The 12,752-nt window shown below is 51.5% G+C and overlaps 1 protein-coding gene across 4 annotated transcripts; it reads right to left on the reverse strand.

Moving 5' to 3' along the window:
* Positions 1 to 249: 249 nt before the first annotated feature.
* INSIG1 (insulin induced gene 1) lies at positions 250 to 12,546 on the reverse strand. Of its 4 annotated transcripts, XR_004351485.1 has the most exons (7): positions 12,432 to 12,546; positions 11,342 to 11,774; positions 8,928 to 9,655; positions 8,453 to 8,758; positions 8,139 to 8,305; positions 7,726 to 7,825; positions 250 to 2,143 (listed from the first exon to the last, which is right to left on the reverse strand). XR_004351485.1 is itself a non-coding variant. In XM_032643536.1 (6 exons), exons 2-5 carry the CDS (start codon positions 11,748 to 11,750, stop codon positions 7,758 to 7,760), a joined length of 759 nt encoding a protein of 252 aa, XP_032499427.1. In that variant the 5' UTR covers positions 11,751 to 11,774; positions 12,432 to 12,546; the 3' UTR covers positions 250 to 2,143; positions 7,726 to 7,757. The 4 variants fall into 4 exon arrangements, 2 of the variants coding, with proteins under 2 accessions (XP_032499427.1, XP_032499425.1); XM_032643536.1 differs by lacking the exon at positions 8,453 to 8,758 and having other exon boundaries at positions 8,149 to 8,305; positions 9,531 to 9,655; XM_032643534.1 differs by lacking the exon at positions 8,453 to 8,758 and having other exon boundaries at positions 9,531 to 9,655.
* Positions 12,547 to 12,752: the final 206 nt, after the last annotated feature.

Consider the following 12,752-nt stretch of genomic DNA (forward strand, 5'->3'; position numbering starts at 1 on the left):
CTGGGAGAGGACAGAGCAAGGCCCAAGAAGACGCCCAACCTCCCAGGGTCAGTGGGAGGGGCAGGAGGAAGTTAAACTGGGCTAAACTACACGTCACTTTCCACCAGGAGGAAAACGAAGTTTCCCAAGAGGTTGTGTTGAAACTTAGTACATTTTGAAAAGCTATAAAATATTCTTCCATTCCAAATCTGAATATCCTACAGAGAGAATCCCCCGCCTTTTTAAAGAAAAACCCATAAATACGATGGCTGGTTTTGAACCTTTAATAAAAGTAAAAAATGAATGCAAAAGAACACAATGCTGAAAACTTGGTGTGAATGTGGATCCCACTAATGCTCAAACCTGGCGTAGTGCAAAGCGTGTTCACACTAGTTTACATTCTACAGACTCAGATGGCTTTGGTTCATCCACTCGCTGTAAAGTATCGGCAACAAAATTCTTCAGATTCACATCTTTTGGCTACATTGCTTCTAACAGGTATAGATTTACTTCCAGTTCGAGAGAAAACAATACTCACTGTGCGTGATCAAGTATATTTGAAGGATTCAATGCCTGCTCTCATCTAATAACTTCTGGTTCTTCATGAATTGCTGATAGCCTCATTGAAAACTCTTTTCACACAGCTGCTTGATTTCAGAAAAATGTGTAAGGGGGTCATTGCAAAGTTCAGAATGATCCTATTTTCTTTTAAACAAAATTCCTCTAAAACAAATTAGCTACAGTAACCTACTCCAGGATATTTTCCTCAAAACAAAACCCAACTGCAACGAGGACCATCACGTGAGGGGAGCTGAGAGCACAGCCCACGGCTGCTGGCAGTGGCTCTGACCTCCAGCTGCTCAGGGGGAAGGAGTCTTTTCATCCAGCCATGTTCACAGAGTGTAAAACAACCAAAACATTTAAATTGCAAAATACAAAAAGGTAAATTTGTGAGTAAAAATTACAAGTTTACTAAACGCACAAAACTGGAGTATTTCAAAGGACCGGCTCAGTGGAGAGCACAGCCACGAAGTAACTGCACAACTGAGAGGGGCTGTTGCTGAATTTTGCCCCCATGCAGCACTGAAATGGAGAACCCTCTGTAACACCTCATACGTTAAAAAAATAAATATTTAAGAGGATACAAGGCTCAGGTTGGTTTTCATATACATTGCACTTGAAGTTGGAGACCCAGTACTTGCAAACTGGGTCTAACAAACATGGTCTATGCCATTAAATGAATACCTTGTGCTCACCACGTCTTTGAGTATTTAGAAACACCAAATGTTTAATACAGTGACGTACGCACTCTTCTTTTTACAAGGCAATCACAGATTGCAAATCCCATAGGGCTGTGGGAAAAAACAGTCATCTCTGTTCTGGAGTATCAAAGAAACAACACACGATTTTGGCTCACTAAGACTGAGACACACGGCAGGCAGGTGCCCCTCCTAGATGATTACGGATTCTGGATAAACTGCATAAATACTGAGGTGGGCATTCCAGCACATCACAGTGCAGAACGATGACCTCTCATTGCCTTCTGCTCTCGGCAAGATTGTCTACATGCGACTCCACGGAGGAATGAAAAGCGCGGCTGTACGCAGGGACACGTGCGCAGCTGCGGGACGGGGCGCCCGGCACTGCCACCCTAAGCTCGCCGCCCCTGCCTTTCTCTTTTTTTACACAACCCTATTTTAGAAATCTTTTGGATAAGTAATATTCCTATTTTATCACACTTCATCTTTGTAAGCACCATCGAGCTCTCCCCTGGGCGCTGATACAAAACCAGAGCTGGTAGTTAGGCTTTAGTTCAAGGCTTGGAAATATGGCAGCTTGCTTTTAATGACACATGAAACCGAATCCTCGGGACCCTGCAGCCGGCCGGCCTGCACTTGGGGCCTCCTGAGCAGACCCAGGCGTGAATGCCGTCAGGCAAGGTGACATCTCAGCACAAGTGGTCATCTTCCCAGTCTGCTGCTCTAAAACAGGTGAACTGCTTTCCAGGAGTCACTTGTACAGTCAGCCCAATCTAAAAAGATCATTGAGGAAAAAAGATAATCTTTGCCACAATCCAGTATCCCAGATTTTCTCCCAAATCTTGCCATTCTTCAGGATCAGTGGGTTTGAAGAGTCAATCGCTATGTGGCTTTTCAGGAACACCCTACATGTAAAAAGAGAAAAAGGAGCGAGAGAATCAGCACTAAATGTATACATATTTTATTTTATTATTATTATTTTTTTGCAGTACGCGGGCCTCTCACTGCTGTGGCCTCTCCCGTTGCGGAGCACAGGCTCCGGACGCACAGGCTCAGTGGCCATGGCCCACGGGCCCAGCCGCTCCGCGGACCGGGGCACGAACCCGTGTCCCCTGCATCGGCAGGCAGACTCTCAACCACTGCGCCACCAGGGAAGCCCAATGTATACATATTTTAATTACCAATTAAGCCGATCCTAAAAAGTGAAAGATAAAAAATTCCTTTGAGTCGGATAAGATGATGGAGACGAGAAATGCGGAGCAGCAGACAAGCTCCAACAACCCCACCGCGGTCCTCTCCCTGTCCGGGGCTAGGAGGGCTAGGAGCCACTGTTTCACCCAGAAAACAGGGCCCATCCCTCTCAGGCGAGGTGGAGGGTGTAACAGCTCAGGAGACGTTTCTACACACGCTTCCTCACTGACCTGTACAGAAATTCAGGGAGGTGAACCCTGCACTTGTCACCACTGTCCAGGCCCGGCCTGGTCGGTCCTCAGCAGAGGACAGATGTTCCACTGGAGGAGCAGATCCAAGGCCAGATGACCTTCCTGAGGTCACGGGGCTGCATGAGGAGAGACCGCCACGCCTCCTGCCACGGAGCCAGAGCCCCAGCACACGTTCTAACCTCTGGCTTAGCAGCCGGCCGGCCAAGTAGAGTGGGGAGCGGTGTGCAAGGGCAGCTCCGCGCGCTCCCGAGGCGCCCAGCTCCAGCCCTGCGCTGCACCCACTCAGGCAGGTGGTCAGCCTCCTGAGTTTGGATTTCCCCATCCCTAAAGCGGGCTGACAAGAGTCCCTACCTCCAGACTGCCGTTACAGGCCTCAGCCGGCAGTGACACTATTTAGCACAACACCTCGAGTGCAACAGAAGCGCTAATTAATGTTGTTATTACTGCCAGCAGCCGCTGGATGGCAAACAGGAAAGGCAAACTGAATTCCACGTGCCAGGGAAGCGCACCTGTAACCAGGTGTCCGGGGCCTGGGCCCCAGGACGCAGGGCCACGCTCTTCGCCGTGGCAGCTGGAAGCCTTACTTTTTTTGAGAAAAGACTTTAAGCTACAAACGGCAACAGGTACAGATTCTATAAAATGATGCTACGGACTCACTTTTAAACATGCAGGCTGACAACGAATACCACAAAGACAAAGCCACTCGGACCATCTAACACTCAAGCAAAGCCAACCTGTAGGTTTGGGGCATGGCTGCCCTTGATGGTAACCATATTTCTTTTAAGGGCAGTGGGAACTGAGAAGGCGCGAGGGGGAGGGATGCAGAGGCGCTGGGACGGTCACCCTCAGAGGGAACAGAGCCACGTCGCACTGGACTCGGGCAGCTCTGGTCACTGTGTTGACCAGCGCCCACCTAAGGTCTCCACCTTCAGACCTTCTTCTTCACTCGAATCACGTCCCACCACAAAAGCCTTACTCGGTGAAGTTTTAAACCAAGAATTCACTCTTAAACGCTGCCCCTAAAATACCACCTCAGATCCGTCTTCTGTCTAAGGGCCCAGCGGCACAGCCAGAGGAAAAGAAATGGGCGGTGCTGACCAATCCCATTTCTAAGGCACTGAGCCATTTCCTGGGTTTTAAGGATGGAAATGAGTTTTCAAATTCTTAACAAAGAATAAGCTCACTTTCACAAATAAGCTGTTAATTTTTTCCCTTTCTTTGAAGGAAGAAAATAAAGACTTGGCTTAAGTATTTTAACTCCTTCTTTAAAAAGAAAATGTTTAACTTGCTCTTTTTAAAGACTTTTTTGGGTGAGAAAGATTCTAGCAAGGTGCCAGCCTGTCCCAGCCTAAACTTTCAAGAGTCCCCAAAGAGAATAAGCGTGAGGTTAACAATTCTTGGACACAAATACACAACAGCAGGGCACACATCCCAGTGTTAGGATGCTCGAGCCTCAGTGGCCCTGGCTTACGTGCTAGGGTCCCCGCAGCCCAGGCCCACGGGACCTCCTCCAGGCGACTGGGATCTGCAACTGCAGTGGCCAGGCAGGTGGAGGAGGGTAGCAGCCACACCTGTGGGTGCTTTTACCGCAGTGTCCTCGCTCCAGCCCGCCACCTGTTGCTGCTTGGTGGGGAAAGCCCGCGCAACAAGAGGTCCTGGGGAAGACTGCAGTTGGGCAGGGACACTCAGTGTCACGGGGAGCCACAGTTTTCTAAAACAAAGCTTATTATAAGCGGAGTTTTCATTCTTCAGCTCTGATGTAATCTGAAGCACATTTAATTTCCTACACTTGCAGTTCTCTTCTCGTGAAAAATACAGTTTGGGCTTCACGCACTGGTCTTTTACTGCTGCAGCATGTTTTAGAAAGGCCGCCTGCCAGCCCACGGGAGTGGCAAGAAAGGCAGCATCCTCAGTTCAAGCTGAAGCGGACAGAGGGTTTGCGAAGAGGAGGGGTAGGTTGAAAGGTGCAAGAGTTAGCGGAACTGGGTGCGAAGGCTACACAATTCCTGTTGGACAAAGGTGGGCTTTTTACTAAGATTCTCTACTGCTTTCAGGGTGGATTCGTTTACAGATACTCTGAAGGATGGAAGAAGAGAGAAACAAAAAGGCAGAGACCAGTCTGGACAGACTCAGGGAGGGGCTGCTGGGGTAGGGATGAGAGTCTGGGAGCTCTGGGGGGACTGATGTGCTGCTTTGTCATCCGCAACCCAAGGCCAAGGCTTTGCTCCCAGTAAACGGCACAGGGGCAGAGGGACCAGAGTCCTGCAGTGACCTCCACGTAAACGATCTCAACAGGGCACAGCAGCAGGTCTGCCCACCTCCTGACACACATGCCCCCGCTGCAGAGACCTGTCACAAACTCCTGTGCGCACCCTAGCGCTTCTGCTCATACAAGTGCAGCTGGCCCTTGAACAGCACGGGTTTGAACAGCACGGTTCCACTTACATGCGGATGTTTTTCAATAGTAAATGCTACAGCGCTGCGTGGTCTGTGGTTGGCTAAATCCACGGAAGCAGAGGGCTGACTCTACGTCACACTCAGATTTTCAACTTCTTGGAGGGCTGGTGCCCCAATCCACGTGCTCTTCAAAGGTCAACTGTAATGTTTTCATTGTAAATTTTAAAAATGCCAAAGAGAAAAAACCCCAAACTACCTGCAGTTCTCCTTCTCAGAAATCGCCACTTTCGTTCCTTTACACACCCCCTGTCCTGTTCCCTACCCTGGGAGCAAGTGCTGCACGCCTTTGCCAATCCGACTGACCGATCCTTTAAAACTACTTAAACCTGGTTCCTCAATCGCAGGCCTCAAGTAACTCATAGGAGTAAGTCTCCCTCATTCGCTCGCCTGACTTCTGGCAGAAACACAGCTGTGACGTGATGTGCAATCGTTTTGCCTTCATTCACACTGACTGTGCCCTCCGCTGGGTTTGGAAACCTGGAGAAAAGGGACTTAGCTTTTTTCTCCCTTGGAGCAGCCGGCAGCGGGCGCCCGCTACCACATCTGTTCCGAGGACCCATGCTGGACGCAGCAGCCAGAGGGGGAGTTGGTAAAACCAGCTGTGACTGCTCCTCCGGCTGGAAAGGGCCTGCCGTTTCCCCCTTCAGCTGGGATCCAGGCGTAAGGGTTTACATTTTCACGGATGTAAATATGGCAGGCGCGCTGGGCTCGGAGACCCGGGAGGGTGGTTTCCCTTTGATGACCTGGGATGTTCATCACCCTCCTCCAGTGTCAAGACACAGCAGTAACGTCCAAATACAAGTTTTTTCCCCAACTTTAAAGAGTGAAAAAGAAGAAAAAGCTTAAGTGGGGAGAATTACAATTATGCCAGCTATCTTAAGTTAGGTTTAAAACTTTCATCTTTTCAAAAACGAAAATGCCTACGACAAGGATGGAATGATCGCTGATAAAACCACCTTCATTCAGCGTCGTGACCAAAGGTGTGATTGTGCCACTCTTGTAAAATAAGTTACCTTCAACCATTTCTAGCTGTTAGGAGCTTGTGCATGATGTGTAGTGTCTACCTCTATCAAAAAAGACCCTTGGGCTTCCCTGGTGGCGCAGTGGTTGAGAGTCTGCCTGCTGATGCAGGGGACACGGGTTCGTGCCCCGGTCCGGGAAGATCCCACATGCCGCGGAGCGGCTGGGCCCGTGAGCCGTGGCCGCTGGGCCTGTGCGTCCGGAGCCTGTGCTCCGCAACGGGAGAGGCCACAGTGGTGAGAGGCCCGCGTACCGCCAAAAAAAAAAAAAAAAAAGACTAAAGCTGGTTAAAAACCTTCATCATAAATGCATGGCAGCATCAGCCCAGCCTCCCGAATTTATAACCAGCTGGCTGAATGCTGTCACTTTTAACTCCACGAAGAGTCACGGGGGTTGAAGACAACTTATCTCAAAAGCTCTATTAGGACTCCTCAGCTAAACGGCACTGAAGATAAAAATCCCAAAGCAGTAAGGGATCATAGAGCTGCCTCGTTCTACTCTGAACCGGAAAGGGCTCCAGGGAGCAGCACAGGGGCACCACGAGACTGTGGCCACCGTGAGTGTGAGAAGAGCCAGGTCCTCTGATGCTCATGAGGGGTCGAGAAAGAAAGGTTTTTCAATTGAGTCTTTTCGTTTTGGCAAAAGCAGATCCACACAGAGTCACAAAAGGGTGGAAGGCAAGGATGATTTGGGCTCAGGAACCGGTGGAACACATTACAAATTCTGCCCTTTTGAAGTTACTTCCATTTTTATGAAACAGCCAAGCAGCCTTCAAATCTGGCCCTCCCAAGCCACCGTCAGCTGGCACGAATAAACGTCTTGTTTTTAAAAACACCATCTGAGGAACCAAGTCAAGTTTCTGACAAAGCCCCAGAGTGTCTCTGAGAGAAATGGCCCTTATAAGATTCTAGTTTCTTTTTTTTTAGTTCATTTTATTTAAGCCTCGAGTCAAAGTCTATTCAAACTGACAGTCAAATGTCCACATTTCATCAAAGCGCTCAAGTGTCGACCATTAACTCCCGGAAATAACTGCTAAGTCATCCCGACTTCGTTTGTCTTTCTGGCTCTCGGGAAGTGGCTCTGTGCGGGGGTCCCGTTTCTCTCTCTTTAGTTATTAGACAGGGTCCAGGCTGGAGTGCACCTACCCAGGGATGCTGAGCCCCCTCCCAGCCTGGTCCACACTCTCATGGGCCTGGCCTGGGGTCCTTTCCCTAGCATAGCATCATCTGTACCTGCGTGAAGGCGGGGAGGAAACTCATTATAAATCATTCATTTAGCCATTCAGTAACTTTTCTCTGCCAGTTATCACAGGAGCTGCAGTTCATCTGTAACGTGAGTGGAACTCTAGTTCCTTTCAGTGTGCGTTGTGAGCTTACGGTTCCCTGAATCTTTATAATCTAGCAAAGAGTAACCTGGGTATTGCACCTAGTTTTTTTAAATACGCTTTTCTGAATAACTGTTGCGAGTCTCAACTAGATATTTATCAACAGCAACCATAATGTATCACGTACACTCAGCCTGTGAAGCTGGGAACCACAGCTGGGCGCGCAGGTGACAACTGTACGTACCATGGCTAGCTGTCGTCCTATGTTTCCCACGGTCACACCTCCCGAGAAGAAGATGCACGGGAGCCAGGAGCGGATGTACAGAAAGTCCGGGGACGTGTACCTGGAGAGAAGGAGATGTGAGCCCCTGGGTAGCCGGCTCCCCGGCGCAGGTAGGGCAGGCACACGGCGCGCCAGCAGCGTCAGCATGTGACATCCACGCTCACCGCCGCTGCTGGGTCTTCCTTTACATTAAATTACGCGTGGTGCATTTTTAACACGTGCATCAACAATAAGCAGCGTTTTTGAGAATTTCATGTCTAAGTTTATGCTATGTAATTACAGAAAAGACATGACATCTTAGCTTAGAAGGTATTTTTTTAAAAAGTTACGTAACAGCTTCCGGACGGAGGTGATATTTGAGAGCCCATGCTTACTGATAGACACCATTGTACACCAGCAGCTGAGTGATCACAGTGGCAAGGAAGGCGATGGTGATCCCAAGCCCAAGGCCACTTCTTGAACGGTCAAATGTCCACCAAAGGCCCAAAGACAGGGCTGCTAACGTCAAGGAGAGCTGAACGTTATTGGCAAAATCCAATTTCTGGCGATGCAGAGTTAAGGAAAAGCGTAACGCTTTTTAATACGGTCAAACCCAAAAAAGCCCCAGGGCCTACAATTATGTGTGCACCACATAATTCTTCATCCATAGAAGCTGCCAGGTGAGCTGCAGAGAGCATCTGTTGGATACAAGGTTACCGTGACCGAGATGACCTGGAACTTCTCTGGGATCCCTGGGTTGAAAACTTGACTTTACAAGTAAGCTTCCTGAAAGCTACATATAAAATTCTGCTGGTATTTCAACCAACAGCATACTTTGCTAGTAAGCCATCTATAGTTCCCCTTTTACTTCTCGTTTTTATTAGTAGGTTGAACTGAGCAAGCCCAGTCTTCGCTCCACGTCTGCAAGAAGACACCTCACCAGGATGGCATCCAACACGACACGGTCGCAGCTGGTGGAGACACGACTGGCTTCCGTCACAACACTGCTTACCAACTGCGGACGAAACAAGTTTGTCAGAGCCCAGACCTCTTATAATACCCTTTTCTGACATTCTTATCATTAAAATCAGGCTAGAGCGGATTTAAGAAGCAGTAACTCTAAAATTAACTTTCTCCAAAAATATAATCTAGTTGTGCTAAAGAAACCATAAATCTTTTGAGACCTGGTAAACCACGGCCCGTCTTCCTGAAGAATGCACTGTGTACAGACGCGCAGCATGTCTTGTGCGTTCCACCCGTGGACGCCAGCACCTGATCCTGAAGTGAGCCTCCACTAAGAACCCTATTCCAGAGGCCACCACTTCTGACTGGCCCTGGGCCTTGCGTGGTCATGCCAGGGAGGGACAGAGAAGCAGACAGGCTTCTCCTCCACCTTCTGGAAGGATCCGCCAAGAAGAGTGATGCTCTCGCCACTTCTCACTGGGCCACAGGAACCAGGTCTTCACGGTGGAAGGATGTAAGGTAGCCATGTAAAGGGAATTCACAAGGTGAACTCTGAGGATCCAACAGATGCTGCCTGAGAAAGGACTGAATGAGGACGTCCACTGTGTTCCTGGTGTTAACTGTTTCCTGAAATGAACTGAAAGGACTCCAAGAACCGTTATGAGAACTGCTGAGAGTAAACTGAGCAACGTGCTCTGAAATAACATACTCGGAAGAAGATGGTTCAGCTGACTCATGATGTGATATATACTCATTAAAAGTAACGAGACTTTCACCGTGTAACGTAAGAAGCTGCTCTGGACAGCACACCCACTGAAGGATACAGCGCTGGCGTGATTGATACCAACAAAAACTGCCACACAGCGCATCACACTGGCCCACTCCCTCTTAAACTTGTGTGGCTCTCCAAGGCGACTGTCAATGCAGGGGTAAAGCAAGCCGACGACAGCTGTTGAAGAAAGACAAGGCAGCAGCGTTAGAGAACCGGCTGAAAATGATGTGATCTCTGCGTGGCAATTATTAACATATTTTTCAAACCATTCCTTTTCCTAGAAGATTTATCAGCTACAATGTAATATTTGAATTAAAACTAATTTTACATTTTTGTTCTCCTCAAGTACAAACAAACAAAAATCATTGTTTCGAAAAATTTAAAATAAAATCGCAGTTCTTTGGTTTGAAGCACAGAAGGAATGGAGCCAGGGGTTAATTATCCATAAGCAAACTACTTCTGCGCCTACACAGGGGGCCTCCAGTTTGCATCAGTGTTGTTCCATCGTACAGTGGGGAGGGGAGCTTCCACGAGGGCCTTGAGGCCACAGCACCAGTGTGTATAGCCATATACCGAAAGGGTTTAGAAAAACAAAGTAGGAGCCTATCTTTCCAAGAACAAAAATGAGAACACTCTCCCCACTGCTTGGTAACCACAGCATCCCTCCCATGACACGTCCCGGCTGGAACACAGCTCTCCACTCCAGCCTCATGCTGAGAAGGCAACGTGTTTCCACAGCGCAGGGGATACACCCAGACTCCAGCGGGGGAGTAGGCAGAGTTAAGAACAGTGGGCCTGTCACTCAGTTGTGTCCCCTTGGACACGGTTGCTTAACCTTTCTGTAATGCAGTTTCCACGTCTGTAAAATGGAGCTACAGCAGAGTCCTTTTGTAAGGACGAAAGGAAGCAAAACATATAAAAATGCAAGGTAAGCAGTCCATAAACATCAGCTACGAAGCAGACAGGAGGGCATCCCTCCTGTAGCACCGTGGTCACTTAGGTACACGCTTGTTCTGCCCGCCAGACCGGGATGCTTGACAGGGGCAGTCCGCTCACTCTGTGCTGCCAACAGCTGGGAGAGCTGATGCTACAGAAAGCATCTGACAAGTGTTTGCTGGTCAGTGGATGCTGTGTGACCAGAGAAGTACTGTGACCTGAGCTGAGACCAATTCAGCAAGTTTATAAAACCAGCCAAATGACCAAGAAATTCTACTCAAAAAAGACCCAATTTAGACTGCTGTCCACAATTTAGACTGCTAACCCTGGGTCATGTTTTGCGGCTGGCCAGGTGTACTGCAATATGAACTCTGAACAGGGATTTGTTTTCCTTCATCTATGGAGCCCAACGCTTTAGGGGGAAGGCCTGGCTTTGGCACGTTCACGGGCATCCCGAAAAAGGAAGTGTGGGAGGCCGCTCGGGCAGCAGTTCTGCCCACTCGGCCCACGTGACGGTTTGTTTTCAGTTACCCAGCGCTGTAGCATGTTCGCTGGGGCAGCCAATCGCACTGCAGTTCCCTCGCTCACCAGTTCTGCCAGCGGCCAATCGCACAGCTCGCTCGGGATGACAGCTGCGGGCTCCCCCAACACTGTCCTCAGGGCCGGATCAGTAAGAGGGAAGGACCTCGGTCAGCCTGGCACAAGCGTGAAACAGCCAATCATCTCCACACCTGGTCCCCAATCGCTGGGCTTCTTCCAGCCTCCAGAGACTGGCATTGCGGATCACCATCCTCTCCCCCCGCCTCCTTCTCTAAATACAATCACTGGAGATGCACACTTCCCCTCTGCGGATGGTTCGGTTTTCAAATGAACGGTTCTCAGAGGCTGAAAATCGTTCTTAACCAAACATCTTCAGTGTTTACTCACCAGCTGCTGTCCCGCAGCACGGGGGAACCCACCAGGCGGAGGAGAAGATGGTGGCGATGACCTCCTCGGGGAACAGGGTGACGTTCCTTTGGACCTGCAGCAGGTTCAGCACCAGGGCCAGGACCACGCCCACTGAGAACAGCACCAGGCTCCTTTGCAGCAGGTGGTGGTGCCAGCTGGTGATGTGGCCGCTGCTGCCACGGCCTCCCACGCCAGCGCTCACGGGCCTGTGAGCCGGGTCAGTGCCCCGGGCACTGCGGGCCACCAGGGGAGAGGGGCCCGACACTGAGGAGGTGATCATTTCTCCCACTTTGGCCTCCAGCCCTCTGGCACTGGCCCTCAGGTGGCTTCTGTGCTTCGCGCCCTTAGCGCAGGGACCGCTCCAGGGGTGGTCGTCTAGTCTGGGCATCAGCCACCAGTGTGACAGGCTTTCCTAGAAGGAAAAGGGGGTGTGGAGGTGGAACCCCGATCAAGTTCACTTCCAAAGGACATGGCAGGTCCAGGGAGGCCCGGTCAGAGGGAGGGCTCTGCTCGCCTTCATCGCCGGTACGTCCAGGGAAACCCCCAAGGCCCTCGGAGTCAGCCGCTCAGGGGAGCCCACGGGTTCCGCAAGGACCCTGCCCACACACCCCGCCTGGGAGCTGCACAGGCTGTTTTCAGCGGCAGCCAGATCAGGTACACCTGAGCGTTGAGCGCCCGCCGCAGTGCCCCTCTGCATAAGCCCCGAAGTTCTGGCCCGTCCAGTCCAGAAGTTTTTCAGACCCCGTCCGTCTGCAGGAGGCAGACCCAGCCAGGCTAGCCTGGAGGCCGGCCGCCCAGGACAAGGTGCTGGGGTCCTCCGAACTGACAGGATCACTGGCAGAGCCCACCTGGGGTCGGGGGTGCAGTCCCCCGCTCCGGGACTCGGGCTGGGGTCAGAGCGTGCGCCCAGCCCCGAGGGTCGGTGCCGAGGATCCCAGTGGAAGGCCGTCTCGAGGGGCGGCTGCCGGGGGAGTGGAGGCGCCGGCACCCCGACATCCCCGCCCGGCCCGACACCGGGACCCCACCCCCGCCGCCACCGGCCTGGGTCCCCTCGCTGCGCCTCGCGTACCTGGCTGAGGGGCGCCCGCCCGCGGGCTCGCCGAGGGAGGAGATCGCCGAGGAGCGTCACGGCCCAAACCGCCTGGAGTTGAGCCCGCGGCGTTCAGCTCGCCGCGCAGCTTATAAGGCGGGCGGCGGGGCCCCGGGTCACGTGACCCCGCCCCGGCCCGCCGCCCGCCCCAAGCGCCAGGGGGCGTGGCCACCTCGCGCCCCGCCCCTCCCGCGCGCCCGTCCGCTCGCGGTCTGGTGAGGCGGCCGCGACCAATCGGGGGCGGGCGACCCATATGACGTCATCACACGCCACCGCAGCCCTGCGTCCGGCGCACTGACT

This window comes from Phocoena sinus, chromosome 9, assembly GCF_008692025.1.
Source record: "Phocoena sinus isolate mPhoSin1 chromosome 9, mPhoSin1.pri, whole genome shotgun sequence".
Lineage (NCBI taxonomy): Eukaryota > Metazoa > Chordata > Mammalia > Artiodactyla > Phocoenidae > Phocoena > Phocoena sinus.

Bases quoted from the DNA above. Each gene is read 5' to 3' on its own strand.
- INSIG1 (XM_032643534.1), bottom strand. From the start codon at position 11,750: ATGCCCAGACTAGACGACCACCCCTGGAGCGGTCCCTGCGCTAAGGGC. The intron at 8,306-9,530 runs GTATCCTTCAGT...CTGCATCGCCAG, and splicing joins GTATCAATCACGCCAGCGCT to AAATTGGATTTTGCCAATAA. The intron at 2,144-7,725 runs GTACGTACAGTT...TTTTACATGTAG, and splicing joins TAGGACGACAGCTAGCCATG to GGTGTTCCTGAAAAGCCACA.